Here is a 13,726-nt window from a genome sequence, read left to right as displayed (position 1 = left end):
GGATTTGATGAATTGATTGCTAGATGTATTCAAGAAGAAACAAGGATGGAAGAGCAAGAAATGCTTGCACTTAAAGGCCATCCCTCTGCCTTTTCTTCTTATGCTAAAAGAAGAAACAATTCTGGTGCTAAATCCAAAGGAAAGGTTGGACCAAAGGGTGGAAGAAAAGGTCGATGTTACAATTGCAACAAAATGGGCCACTACGTGAGGGAGTGCCCTAATAAAAGGGACTCACACCATGACGATGACCAAAATCACTCTCAGGGCAATCAAAGGAAAGGCAGGGCCAATGGTAGAGGTAAAAGAAATGTTGGAAATCAAAGAAGAGGACAACCCTTCAAGAAGGCAAGAAACTCCATGTATGAATCTAATGTTTTTTTTTTTAACAATAACGGTTATGGGACGATTGTATTCATCTTGGCCTGAATGCCGAAAATCTTGTTACATAGGGGAACTCATTGCCCTGGAGCCACACTCTGAAGTGATTGAGTGTGCAGCTGGGGCATGCAGAATTCCTGAGTACCATTGGGTCCATATATTCCAAATCAGTGATTTCCCCCCCCTTGAAGATGCAAACGAATTTATTTAACAACCAGCAATAAAACATGACGATGGACTGGCTATGGAATGGGTTCCCATGTTTCTTTTCCGTCTTTCATCTTGATTCCAGCAGGGAGGAGGACAACTTTGTTGGCTTCTCTGTCCGCCTCTTTATTGTGATTTCTCAACACATGGTAGTATCTTAGGTTCTGGAAATGGCTTTCCAAGCCTATGATTCTGGTTATCAATCTTGCTAGATTAAGGTCCGAAGCTGAGGATTTGGTAGCCATTGCGCTGATGATGATCTGAGAGTCTCCTATGACGATTGCTTCTTTTATGTTTAGATCCTTGAGGGTCTGGAGACCTTGAAGGAGGGCTAAGGCCTCCGCTTGAACGCTGGAGGCATGTCCTAGACCCCAGGCATAGGAGTGAATTTTTTCTCCTATCTGATTTAGAACGACTCCTCCTGCCCCAGCTTTGCCCGGATTACCCTTTGCTGCCCCGTCAAAAAAGAGGGCATGCCTTACATGCATTTTGATCCAGCCTTGCATTTCTTCTTCAGTTTTCCTTATCTGCCAGTCTTTAATGTTTGGGGTGGAGTTGGCGGCTGGCTGGAATCGAAGGCCTAGAGTCGATCCCCAATCGATGTCATGCTGACTCAGATTTGAGTCATCTTTGATATCTGCCAAGCACTCCTTAATTTGACATTTAATTTTATTTTCTAAGATCCTGTGGCTATGATCAGTGTTCCTGAAAATTCTTCTGTTTCTTTCAAGCCATATCTGCCAGCTTAAGATCTTAGGGAGTATCGCCCACGCTGTTCTGATTACCTGATTTTTAGAAGCTGGGCCAGGGTAAATGAACGCCCAGGTTGCAAAGAGTTCCGCCATAGTGCCTGGAAGCTTGAAATTCGGCCTTGATATGAGGGAAGTCCAAATCTGCTTGGTAAAACTGCAATCCAGGAATAGATGAATAACTGTCTCAACATTATCTCTGCACAGCGCGCAGATGGAAGGGCCATAATAACCTTTTTTCTGGAGGGTATCGTAGGTAAGGATTTTGGCATGACAAAGTTGCCAGGCGAAGAAATCCACCTTCGGCAGTGATGGGATACGCCATACGCCTCTCCATGGAGCCGGATTGGGAGGAACGTATGGGCGTTCGATCAGCTTATTGTAACCCTGCACGACTGTGTATCCTTTTACACTTGTGCCCCAACCTTTCTGATCTTTGTGCCTCGTATGAGTGGGCGCCAAACCGTGCAGACAGTCCATGAGCGTGGCGCAGTCTTTTAGCAGGTGATCCGGCACGTTTAACTGCTTCCAACCTGCCCAGGAGCCATCGTTCCACTGCGAAATGTCATACAGCGTGCGCAGGCGTTCACTGTCCATCCAGCTGTGCAGTTCGATGAGGGAGACTCTGCTGTCTATCGGCTCCTGGTTCATGATTCGATCACTCCATATTCGGACCTTTTTACCGTTGCCTGGGATCCAATATGAATGCTCTGTTATTAACTGTGCGGCCTTAGCATGGAGTTTCAGAAATGTTGAATTGGGCCTGTGGATGACATTTGCAAGACACCTGGTGCGGGGGCCCCTGAAGTATTTCTTCCAGAGGGCGACTTGGGCCCAGCCCGGATTGGGGGAAGTGATTTTCCAGAGGTTCTTTGCTGCCAGTGCCACGTTCTGATGGCAGAGGTTCTTGATCTTTAAGCCCCCCTCCCACAGCGGCTTGGATATGGTTTCCCAGCTAATGAGAGGGATTTTTTTCTCATTGTTCTTTCCTCCCTTCCAGAAAAACCTCCGGATGTGCTCTTCCATTTTTTTAATGATGTTTGCTGGAGCAAGGAGGCCAGCAAATTGAAAAAGGGGGAGACTTTGCAGCACTGATTTGATCAATACAGATTTACCAGCAATATTTAGCCAAGAGTAACCCCAGGCTTGAGTTTTTGTTTTGAATTTATCCAGCAGAGGTAGCCAATCTTTACTTGTGAGTTTCTTGTGATGTACAGGCAGTCCCAAGTACTTAAATGAAGACCAGGTGGAGGAGGCTGCGTAACCCAGGCATCTTGAGATATCAGCAAGCACTCTTGGGGTAATGTTCCAGCTGTATATGTGGCATTTGCTCTTGTTGACAGCGCTGCCTGTGGCTTTGCTAAATTCATCCAGAACCACTTTGAATTTTGAAGCAGAGGAAATTGTGGCAGGTCCCAGCAACAGTGTGTCATCCGCAAACAAAGCATGATTTATGTTCTTTGCCCCTCTTGCGATGCACAATCCTATAATGTCCTGATCTTGCATTCTTTTGTTTAACAGGAAGCTGAGGACGGATGCTTGAATGACAAAAAGCAGAGGGGAGAGAGGGCACCCCTGCCTAAGACCTCTCGATGCTTTGAAGAAATCAGTGGCTCTTCCATTCACTAAAGGGGCGATCCACGGCTCCGAGATGCATGCCCGGATCCATTTAATGAACTTTTCTCCAAACCCAAATTTGCTCATAACATTCAACAGAAAACTATGATTTACTCTATCAAATGCATTGGCTAAATCAAGTTTAATGGCCATACCTTGCTCTTTTCGAAGAAGACTGGAGTGAATAGCCTCTTGGACGAGAAAGTAGTTATCCACGATCTGCCTTCCTTGGATGAAGCCTCCTTGATTCTCACGAATTATTTTGGGGAGGATTGGCTTCAATCTGTTAGCAATTATTCTGGTGATTATTTTGTATCCGGTGTTGCATAGGGAGATCGGGCAAAATCTGTTGAAGGTGTTGGCCCCTTTTTCCTTGGGGATGAGGGCTAAGAAGGCAGAATTTGTGCTACCTCCTATTTTCTGGGTATTCTGAGATTTTTGAATCATTCTGAGCAAGTCCTTTTCTATGATCGGCCAACATACTTGGAGAAATCTAGCTGAGAAGCCAGCCGGTCCCGGGGCCTTATCCGGATCCATGTCAAAGAGGGCTTTTTCCACTTCCTCTTTGGTGATTTTAGCCTCAAGCTTTTCCTTTGTTTGCTGATATATCACTGAGGGTACCACATCTAGCAGATTTGTATTTTGGTTCTAATCCTTGTCCTCACTATACAAACTTTGGAAGTGTGAAAAGGCAGATTTCTTTATGTGCTCAAAATCTTTATATATGTCATTCTCTTCTTTGATCTCTGAGATAATGTTGAAACATTTCCTCACCTGGGTCTGTTTGTGAAAAAAGGCAGTGTTCCTATCCCCAGCTTTGAGCCAGAGATTGCGGGATTTCAGCCTCCAGTATTCTTCTTCAGCAAGGCAAGCCTTGTGGTATCGCTGCTGCAGTTGAGATTCCTGATCCATCGCTTCCTTAGTGATTGCGTCCTTCCCCATGCTCTTTTGATGGGAGTCGAGCAAGGTTTTTAAAGATTTTCTTTCAGTGGCCGGATTGCACAGGGTCTTGGCCCATCCTTTAAGAGCTCCTTTTACCCTCCTGAGCTTTTCTTCCCATACATAGAAAGGCGAGCCTTTGACCGACTGGTTCCAACTATCTTTGACAATTTGCATAAAGCCTGGCTCCTTAATCCAAATCGGGCTAAAGCGAAACGGGATAGGGCCCAAATCCCGATGAGCTAAAAGCTCAAGCTTAATTGGCTTATGGTCTAAAGTGCTATTAGGCAGGATGTGCATTCTTGGTTCTAGTCCTAGCAGCAAGAAGGAACTTTGAATGAAAAATCTATCTAGCCTGGTAGCTATATGGCCAGGGCTTAATCTTTTGTTAGACCAAGAGTACTTACCGGAAGAGGGCTTGATATCCAGCATGTCCCAGTCCTGCAAGATGTCCTCCACCCATTCCCTAGCTGGATCTCGCACTATGCTGCCTCCCCTTTTTTCGGAGGAGTGAAGGGTGAGATTGAGGTCTCCGGCTATTATTATATTCTCCATGTTTGCCAGCTCTGCTTGCTGCCTTATGGAATCCCAACAGTTCTTTTTTTCCCCAATATTAATTGGAGAGTAAACATTGAATAGACAGAAGGTTTCCTTGGTGGCTAGATTCTGCATTTTCAGCAGTAACCAATGGGTGTTTCTAGCCTCAAATTGAACTGCAAATTTACTCATATTCCAGACAGTGCCAACTCCTCCCGAGGCCCCCCGGGCAGAGATGGCTCTTGCTTCACTTTTATACCAAATTTTCTTGCTTGACTGGAGGAAGACAGTGTCTTCCAGCTTTGTCTCCTGGACAAGAAGTATGTCTGGGCCTTCGGTTCTGATTAGGCTTCTGATAGCTTCTTCCTTAGCTTTGCTCCCCATACCTCTACAGTTCCAGGAGATGATCTTCATTATTTGTGTTTCTGGTGGGCTCCCTTGGAGCCTTGGGTTTGATTTTTCATCATCTTTGACTTTGGCGCCAACAGTTTTTCCAAGGTTGGTTGGCTGCCCTGTAGTTTTTCTTTGTAGGTCTCCTGCTCCCTTTTTTCTCTGTCCGTTTTCCGTCCTCTTGTAGATCTTCTTACTGAGGATTGGGATTCTCCTATTTCTCCTTCCTCTTCTGACTCTTCAGATTCATGCTCTTCTTCCGCCGCTTCTGGATTCTTTTCGTTGGGATCTACAGCTCCTTTAGAGGAGGTTGAGGGGGTACCTTTTTCTGGTGAGGCTGATTTGTGGACCTCGGTCTCCTGAACCATTTCTGTCTCTTTTTCGAGCTCGATCTCCTGGGTGCCCTCTGTTTGCGAACTCAGAGGGTCAAATTTATTTGCATGCACAGTCTTAATCGGTATCTGATGGGCAGTAGGTTGATGAGTCGCTTTGCCGGTAGGGCCTCCCGATTTCTGGTTTTTAGATTGAACTTTGGTTCTCTTGACCTGGTTCCATCCTTCCTCCCTCCCTTGCACCGTTTCTTTGTTGGTCGGGCAGTCTCTGGCGAAATGTCCATAGACATGACATTTCCGGCATTTGAAAGGTAGTTGTTCATAATCTAGTTTCTGGAGATGCGTCCAGCTTCCGACCTTTAGTGTGATGGCCTCTGGTAATCCCACTTCCAGGTCAACCTCAACGCAGATCCTGGCACAGTCATATTGATCCTTGTTGTTAGCTCGGTCTATGAATTTCCCCAGGGCGTTTCCGATGTGACTCAGTGAATCCCAATTCCAACAGTGAACCGGGAGGTTTGGGAGCCTGACCCATATCGGGACTGCTTTTGGTACATCAACTGTCGGATCAAAGTCTGGGGTCCAGTTGTTTAGGTATAAACCCTGAGGACCCATGAAGTAGGGTCCGTTTTGGAAGATCAGTTCCTTATCTTCCTTTGATGTAAATTCGAAGAGGAAAAATCCTCTCCCCAGAAAGTATGAGGTGACATTTTCTTTGATTAGCGGCGCCCAGTTCTTATTGACCCAGCTCTCAGTGGACTTTGGAGATGGCCATAGCCCTGTAAACTGGCCGATGAGGGCCCGTTCAGCTAACGACAGTGCAACTTGGATCGGGGTTTCTGGAGGAAGGGAAATCTCCGGGATTTCATCTAGTTTTTTGACGAACTTCGCTGCATCGGATGTTCTCTTCTTTGGCAGGCCAGCCAGGAGCTGGGAGAAGGCCTCAGCAGGCGATCTCGGTGGAGGAGGCGGGGGAGGCGGAGGAGATCCCAACCCCTCCATTGAATCAACCCCAGGGTCTGAAAGATCAGCACCCGGCAGGGTCCATATGGCGGCCTGTTCTCTGCATGCAAGACACAGGATCAGGAGGCTGAGGATCAGGGCCGATCCGCTGAAGCTGGTCTCGCAGGTCGAAGTCGCAGTCCCTCAGGTGCAAACGATCCTCCAGATGCTAGAATTCTAAGGAGATGATGAGTCGAGGGTTCAAAGATCGCCTATTCTCTGCATGCAGGATCAGTCCAGAGCCGATCCGCTGGAGCAAGCTCGAGCAGGTTTACAGGGCGCTCAGGCGCAGCTGCAGACCCTCAGGCGCAGGGCAATCTCTTCTTCACTTATTCCGAAATGCATGAATCTAATGTTGTTAACAATAAGCAAGATGAATATTATCTACCAGTGGTCCTCTCTACTACTGCTCCCCCAGACTCGCTGGGAAATTGGCTTATTGATAGTGGTGCCTCAAGGCACTTCACTGGCTACAAAGAAGCTCTCTCCAATCTGATAGAAAAGGAGACCAACTTGGAAATTGTTTTTGGGGGCAACGCAAAATATCCCGTGAAAGGCGTAGGGAATGTCACTCTTCAATTGAATCAGGGTAATACAATTCATTTGCAAGAAGTCCAAATATGTACCTAATCTCAAAAAGAACCTGGTGTCCATTTTAGCAATGGAGGACAAAGGCTACAAGTTAACCTTCATTGATGGCAAGGTACATGTATGGAAAAAGAATTTTAAGGAAGCTTTCACTATTGGGTTTCGAGTCGATTCATTATATCAGGTTGGAGGAAGTCTGCTGGGTGTCATATCTTGTGACACATCACTTCAGTCCGAACTATGGCATCGGAGGTTTTCTCACCTTCATTATAAAGCTCTACCCAATGCAAGACAAATGGTGGCAGGGATGCCCAAGTTCCAAGTAGAGGAAGATGCTGTATGTCTTGGATGTGCCAAAGGGAAGCTCAAAAGGGGACCATTCCCCTCAAGCCAAAGCAAGACCTCCGATATATTGCAGTTGGTTCACTCAGACATATCTGGTATGATGCCTCTGAATTCTTTGGGAGGATATTTATATTACCTCACTTTTACAGATGATTATTCTCGCAAGACCTGGATATACTTCTTGAAAAAGAAGGATGAAGTGTTCACTTGGTTTCGTCACTTCAAAGACTTGATCGAGAATCAAACAGAAAAGAAGATCAAGATCTTAAGGACTGATAATGGGATTGAGTATGAATCCAATGAGTTCCATGAATTTTGCAAAGAGGCTGGCATTAAGAGGGAGACTTCAACACCATATACTCCTGAGCAGAATGGTGTGGTGGAAAGGAAGAATCGTACGATTGTGGAAGCTGTCCGTGTTATGCTCCATGATCAGACTTACGAAGTTTCTATGGGCCAAAGCTGTGAATACCGCCGTATATGTGCAAAACCGATGCCCTCATCAAGCATTAGGTTCAAAGACTCCCAAAGAGATGTTCACTAGTAAAAAACCTGACGTATCTCATTTTAGAATTTTTGGAAGCCTGATATATTTTCATGTGCCGAAGGAGAAGAGAAATAAATTGGGTGCATCTGGAAAGAAAGGAATCTTCGTGGGCTATAGTGAAACTCTAAGGGCTATAGAATATATGTGGCTGGTCAAAGGGAAATCGAGATTAGCCATGATGTCACCTTTGACGAAGATATGGCTCTTAGCAAAGTTGACAATCTTCCTACTCAAAGGGGATCTAAAGAAGCTTACACCAGGGAACCAAAGGAAAAGGAAGATGAGACGATGCCCGATGTGGAAGAACCTATGGATCCTATTGACCCCCCTCCGCAAGAGCCTTCCTCTTCTAGGAAAGGGTCTTCATGGCTTAGGTGGACACTTGATGATGTTGAAGGGCACGTTGCACCCAGGGGAACTTTCTAGGAAAGTAAGAAGCTGACCAGGTATCAAGGATACTTGACCATCATGAGCACGGTCATCCAAAATGAGCCTTCGTCATTCGCAGAAGCTGTCTAGCATCAAGTGTGGAAGGATGCTATGACTGAGGAATATGAATCCATCATGAAAAACGATGTCTGGGATGTGGTCCCCAGACCCCAGGACAAAGAAGTTGTCATTTCGAAATGGCTTTACAAGATAAAGCATGCAGGTGATGGAAGTGCAGAAAATTATAAGGCTCGTTTTGTCGCTCGTGGCTTCTCTCAGAAGGAAGGTATAGACTGTGACAAGATATTTGCACTTGTTGTTCGATATACCACCATCCGCTCGATCATAGCCATTGCTGCTTCGCAAGGATGGAACTTACATCAGATGGATGTCAAGACCACGTTCTTGCATGGTTTGATCAAAGAGGAGGTCTATGTGGAGCAACCCGAAGGATTTGAAATTCATGATTGAGAATCTCATGTGTGTAGGTTGAAGAAGGCCCTCTATGGGCTAAAGCAAGCACCCCGAGCGTGGTATGAGAGGATCGATAGCTACTTGATGAAGCTGGGATTCACTAGGAGTGAAGTCGACCCTAACCTTTACTTTAAGGTTGAAGATGACAATCCTCTCATACTAGTGTTGTACGTTGACGACCTCTTTCTAACAAGTGCAGACCCTTTCATTCACAAATGTAAGAGGGAGTTGGCTTCTGAATTTGAGATGAAGGACCTAGGATTGATGCACTATTTCCTAGGACTAGAAGTCTGGCAGAAGCCAGGGGAGATTTTCCTATCTCAAGGAAAATATGTGGTGAAGATATTGGAGAGATTCGGTATGGTGGATTGCAAGCCCGTGACTACCCCGATGGAGCTTGACTTAAAGAAGTTAAGCAGTAGTGCTGCCGGACTCGTTTTACGAAATGCTACTGAGTATTGTCAACTCATCAGAGCATTGATGTTCTTAGTGAACTCTCGCCCAAATATATGTTTTGTAGTCAACACGTTGAGTCAACATATGGTTGAGCCTCACCACTCACATTGGATTGGTGCCAAAAATCTGTTGAAATATCTTCGTGGCGCAATCACTCATGGGTGGAGATACATTGCTGGAGATGTGAGACTACATGGATATACCGATGTTGATGGGTAGTTAGTGTGGTGGACTGAAAGAGTACTTCTGGGTGCTGTTTCTCTTTGGGATCTGCTTCAATATCTTGGATGAGCAGGAAGTAGAAGTTGGTGGCTTTGAGCACCGCTGAGGCAGAGTACATTGCTACTAGTATGGCCTCTTATGAGGCGGTCTGGTTGCGAAAGCTCTTCAGTGAGTTGTTTGGATTTACATTGGATACCACCGTGATCTTGTGTGACAACCAGAGCGGGATTCGTTTATCAGAGAATCCCATATTTTATGATCTCTCCAAGCATATCGATATCAGGTACCACTATATTCGGGATATGGTGCAGTAGGGAGCAATAAGGCTCTAACATATCGATACAGATGAATAGGTCACCGAAATTTTGACAAAGCCCTTGGGAAAGGTCAAATTATTGACTTTTTGAGAACGACTTGGTGTCGTTCAGAGACCTTCGTATGAGGGTCGAGTATGATGTATTGAGCTCTGGGAGCTCTAGGGGGGCGCAGGGTACTTTTTGGAGCGACATGCGACCACAGGGCGACTCACCATCCCCTAGTGGTGCACTATGTACAGGGTGAGAGGTTCAACCTTCCCCTATGACACCCCGTGGTGACTGTGGAACATGATGATTAGTTCCCCTGTGGGTTAGGATGATTAGTTTTCCGTGGCAATTGTGGAACAGGATGATTAGTTCTCCTGTGGGCCAGGGTGATTAGTTCTCCTATGGTGACTGTTGGATAGGATGATTCGTTCTCTTGTGGACATGATGATTAGTTCCCCTGTCGAGGCATCCCACCCATGCAGTTTGGGACTCATGGGAAGTACCCCTCATTTGATCAATGAGTAGGGAAATGGGGTTAGGGACCATTAGTAGTACTATCGATGGACTCATGGGAAGTACCTCTCATCTAATCAATGAGTAGGGAAATGGGGTTAGGGACCATTAGTAGTACTATTGATAGACGCATCATTGTATTTACCGTACTCCCTATGCTAGAATGACCTCCATTGATCTGGGATCAATGATACTGATCTGGGATCAGTGAGAGTGGTATGACACACTCTGAGACTGACTTCGGGTCAGTGGAGGATGGTATGATACATCCTCGATCATTTCTTCTTCTTCATAGTTCGAGCAGAGCAGAGCAGGGCCAAGCAGTGCAGGGTAGTGCATTTGATGGCTGGGATAGTAGCGATGGTTAGACGGATTGTAGATGGAGTTCTCCCTAGTTGAGAGGGAGTGTTAAAATTGGCAACTAGGGCCAAACTCCATGTGGGTCACCTCATTTATGGCAACTGATATTTTTCCTAGATTCCTCTTGTCGAGAGGTGTAGGATTGATCTAAAGATCATCTGATTCCAACAAGTATTTATGGAGATATGAATTTATTTGTATTTACTTGACAAATTGTCAAGGTTGGCCAGCAGTGAAATGTGTGGCACACATGCCCAATGAATCATATAAATACAAGAGAGGTTGATTCTTTTTCTCATCATCTCATCTCACTCATTCTTCCCTCTCTCTCCTTAGCTTTGGGTTATACAAGGAGCAGCTCACACGTGGGAAGGAGGACGCATTAGGGCAAGGAGGACGTAGAAGCTGCTGAAGGTCTCTTTGACCTGCGTTGACCAAGCATTGACTCATCAAGGTTGTGGTTTTGGTGTCGCAGATTTTGGCACAAAAATCGAGGCAATCCGTCCACATGTTTGACCAGCGTTGATTGCCCTAGTTTTGGGCAGCAGGTTGACTTCAGTGAACATTAGTTTGATTGTGTTTTTGGGGTTGTTCAAGGGATGTTTCTTCAGGTTGTTCGAGCGCTAGTTGACCGGAAATTGACCAAGCATATTGGAGGTCAATTTCAACTCGTTTGACCAAGTTTGACTTTGTTGATCTAGTGTTTGCTGCTACTGATATAAAACTACATAATTATGATTTTGTACTATTTCTCTCTACTGAACTATTGAAGATAAAAGAAGATTTGATCAAAGGGTTTCCCCGCATTGGGGTTTGTCCCCGGCTAGCCGCCACATCATGTGTCTCTTGTCTTGGCTTGTTTTCTGTTGATCGTTTAATGTTCTATCTGCACTTTACTTAATGTATATGTGATTACTAATCCGTGGCTAATAAGAAGAAAAGAAGTAAACTGCTCTAAGCATATAAAATACTATAATTTAACAATCGGTGTAGGATGAAATCAACCGGTTTGACCATAAACCAACCGGTTTCGCCCTAAACTAGTCGGTTCTGTCCTAAATCGGCCAGTTTGACCATAAACCGGCCGATTCCATCCTAAACCGGCTGATTGGGACCAATTTTTGTGAATTTCGGGCAAAGAGGAGGCATACACCCGTATTTTGTACCGAGACTTAGTCGGCTAATGAACCGACCGGTTTGACCGGTTTCCAGTTCAAGCCAACCGACTTTTGAAACACTGCTCATAGTAAGCACAATCACTACTTGAATGTGTTTACAATGACATAAGTGGGACATTTCCCACTCGTGTTGGAAAATGCAAAGTGGCAACTTATTAATTCAATTTTCCTTAACATTAATACTTGCTTGTGAACATTATTATTCTTCTTGTGTTTCTTTATTAGATTTTCTTCATCAAACAAATATCAAGAGCAAAATAAAGACAGTGGACACAAAAAATAGGCTCCAAACCAGGGTAAAACCCCTCTAAGGGGAAAACCCAGAAAATTATTCTCTTCTTATAGAATTTGCTTCAATTGAGACGCAAGACCCAAACTCTTGACCAAGTCTTTCTCCAAGTACCAAGTCATCCCTCCAACAACTCTTTCCTTGATTCTGCATCAACTAGCTTCAACCTACAACTTTGATCTCTTGCAATTATACGTGAATTCCTACAATTGTACCTGAATTCTTGTAATTGTGAATTATTGCAATTGTACACGAATTTATGTAATCACGAATTCCTACAATTGTACCCGAATTCTTGTAATCGTGAATTCCTGCAATCACACATGAATTCCTATAATTGTAAATTCTTGCAATCGCACCCGAATTCCTGTAATCATGAATTCCTTATTGAGATTGAGTGCTAAATGAGGTTGAACTACTTCTTTATATAGCCTTCTCATGGGATCAAATTCCCTCCTTTAGGGCGACTTGTAACTGTTAGGGCTGACTTGTACTTTTGAAGTTTTCAGGACTTTATAAACTAAAAATAATTATTTTTAAAATTACATTTTGCCTGGAAGGATCTTCTAATCATGATGTTGATTCCTTTGACTCAAGACAATAAATCCTATGACCTAACAAACCCTAGAAGCCCGAAGAACATGCTTTTACCTAGAAAACCATCAATAAGGATGTAATATCCCTAACTCGGAATATTCCCCAAACCCTAGCAAAAACTCCAACCAAATACGTGCAAATGATATAATGACCCAGGAGTGACAAAATAATAGTGGAACAGCATATAATAATGTAAACTGGAAATAAAAGCAGATACACAAGAAATGCAGCGAGAAATGCTAAGCCATTTTATTATACTGAGCAATAAGATGAGTATAAGAGGTGGTCAGACAGATGGCACCTCGACTTGCACCAGGCAAGTGAAGAAACACTCTCAAAATAACAAGGAATGGCCTCTCTGTGTGGATGCTGCTGGAGAACTGTCGTGCTGCTGCTGCTGCTAGAAAACAAATAATGATTTGGGGCTGCTCCCCTCCTCGTAAAATGCCGAAACTTTGGAATCGGGCTCTACTCAAAAAATCCAGAAAAACCTAGAAAGCCCTCCTGGAATAGCCGACCCCCGAAAATCACCCCCTTGGGGTTCTGCGTAGCTCCTCAATGCTCTGCGCTGCCACTGAGAAGACCCCTCTAGACTCTGCCTGAAACTCTGCCAAAAATCCTCCAATAGGTAAGGGCTGGTCCCCTGCTCAATCACCCAGCGTAAATCCTCCTGTAGAAACCCCAGTCCAACACTACTACCAAAAAGAACTGCGTCCCTCTCCCAGTGCTGCACAGTCCTCCAAAACGTTGCTGAAACTACTGCTGGAATGCCGATAAAACTACTACTCAAATGCCAAAGGAAATACCTTGCTCGATCAGACACTCGAAGTCCCTCGGGGCTAAGGGTGAGATCTTCGAATGGAGACACTCAATGCACTAAACATCGCTGCAGACTAGCTAAACAACGAGCGTGCTTAGAAGTCGAAACGACCAGCTCAAAATGCACATAACTCAATGATCCAAAATGAGGGGGCTCCTCTCTATTTTATAGCCTCTGCCTCTCACAATCCCTAGGCTCACCTCCTCTTGTGTGATTCCCTTCTTGCAATGTGTTCCTTCCCTCTTGCACAGTCCCTTCATGTGTCTGTGTGGGCCCCATTCCTGCGTCCTCTTTTGGACCCCTTGGCTCCCCTTTAAGTCACAACGTTGTGCTACTAGGAAGTGACTTTTTTTTTAATTCTAAAAGTGAGTTATGTTCCCCGTCCTCACTTTTTTATTTACAAATAACTATAGAAGGCAAAAATTGGACAAAATCGAATATTCCAATTAGCC

General features: G+C 44.7%; 1 protein-coding gene across 1 annotated transcript in view; it reads right to left on the bottom strand.

The window, feature by feature from the left end:
- Positions 1-3,599: 3,599 nt before the first annotated feature.
- Positions 3,600-13,726, bottom strand: part of LOC149192473 (uncharacterized) — a 91,897-nt gene continuing 81,770 nt past the window's right edge. The window contains exons 2-3 of the mRNA XM_089406937.1: positions 5,055-6,212; positions 3,600-4,815 (exon numbers count right to left, since the gene is read on the bottom strand). Of these exons, the coding sequence (XP_089263063.1) occupies positions 3,600-4,815; positions 5,055-6,212 (2,374 nt within the window). The remainder of the gene's footprint in view (positions 4,816-5,054; positions 6,213-13,726) is intronic.

This window comes from Pinus tabuliformis, chromosome 2_2 (assembly GCF_031772625.1).
Source record: "Pinus tabuliformis cultivar Carrire ecotype Pingquan chromosome 2_2, CPIR1, whole genome shotgun sequence".
Lineage (NCBI taxonomy): Eukaryota > Viridiplantae > Streptophyta > Pinopsida > Pinales > Pinaceae > Pinus > Pinus tabuliformis.
The sequence above is the reverse complement of the archived record's forward strand: the minus strand, read 5'-3'. Positions and strand labels throughout refer to the sequence as shown.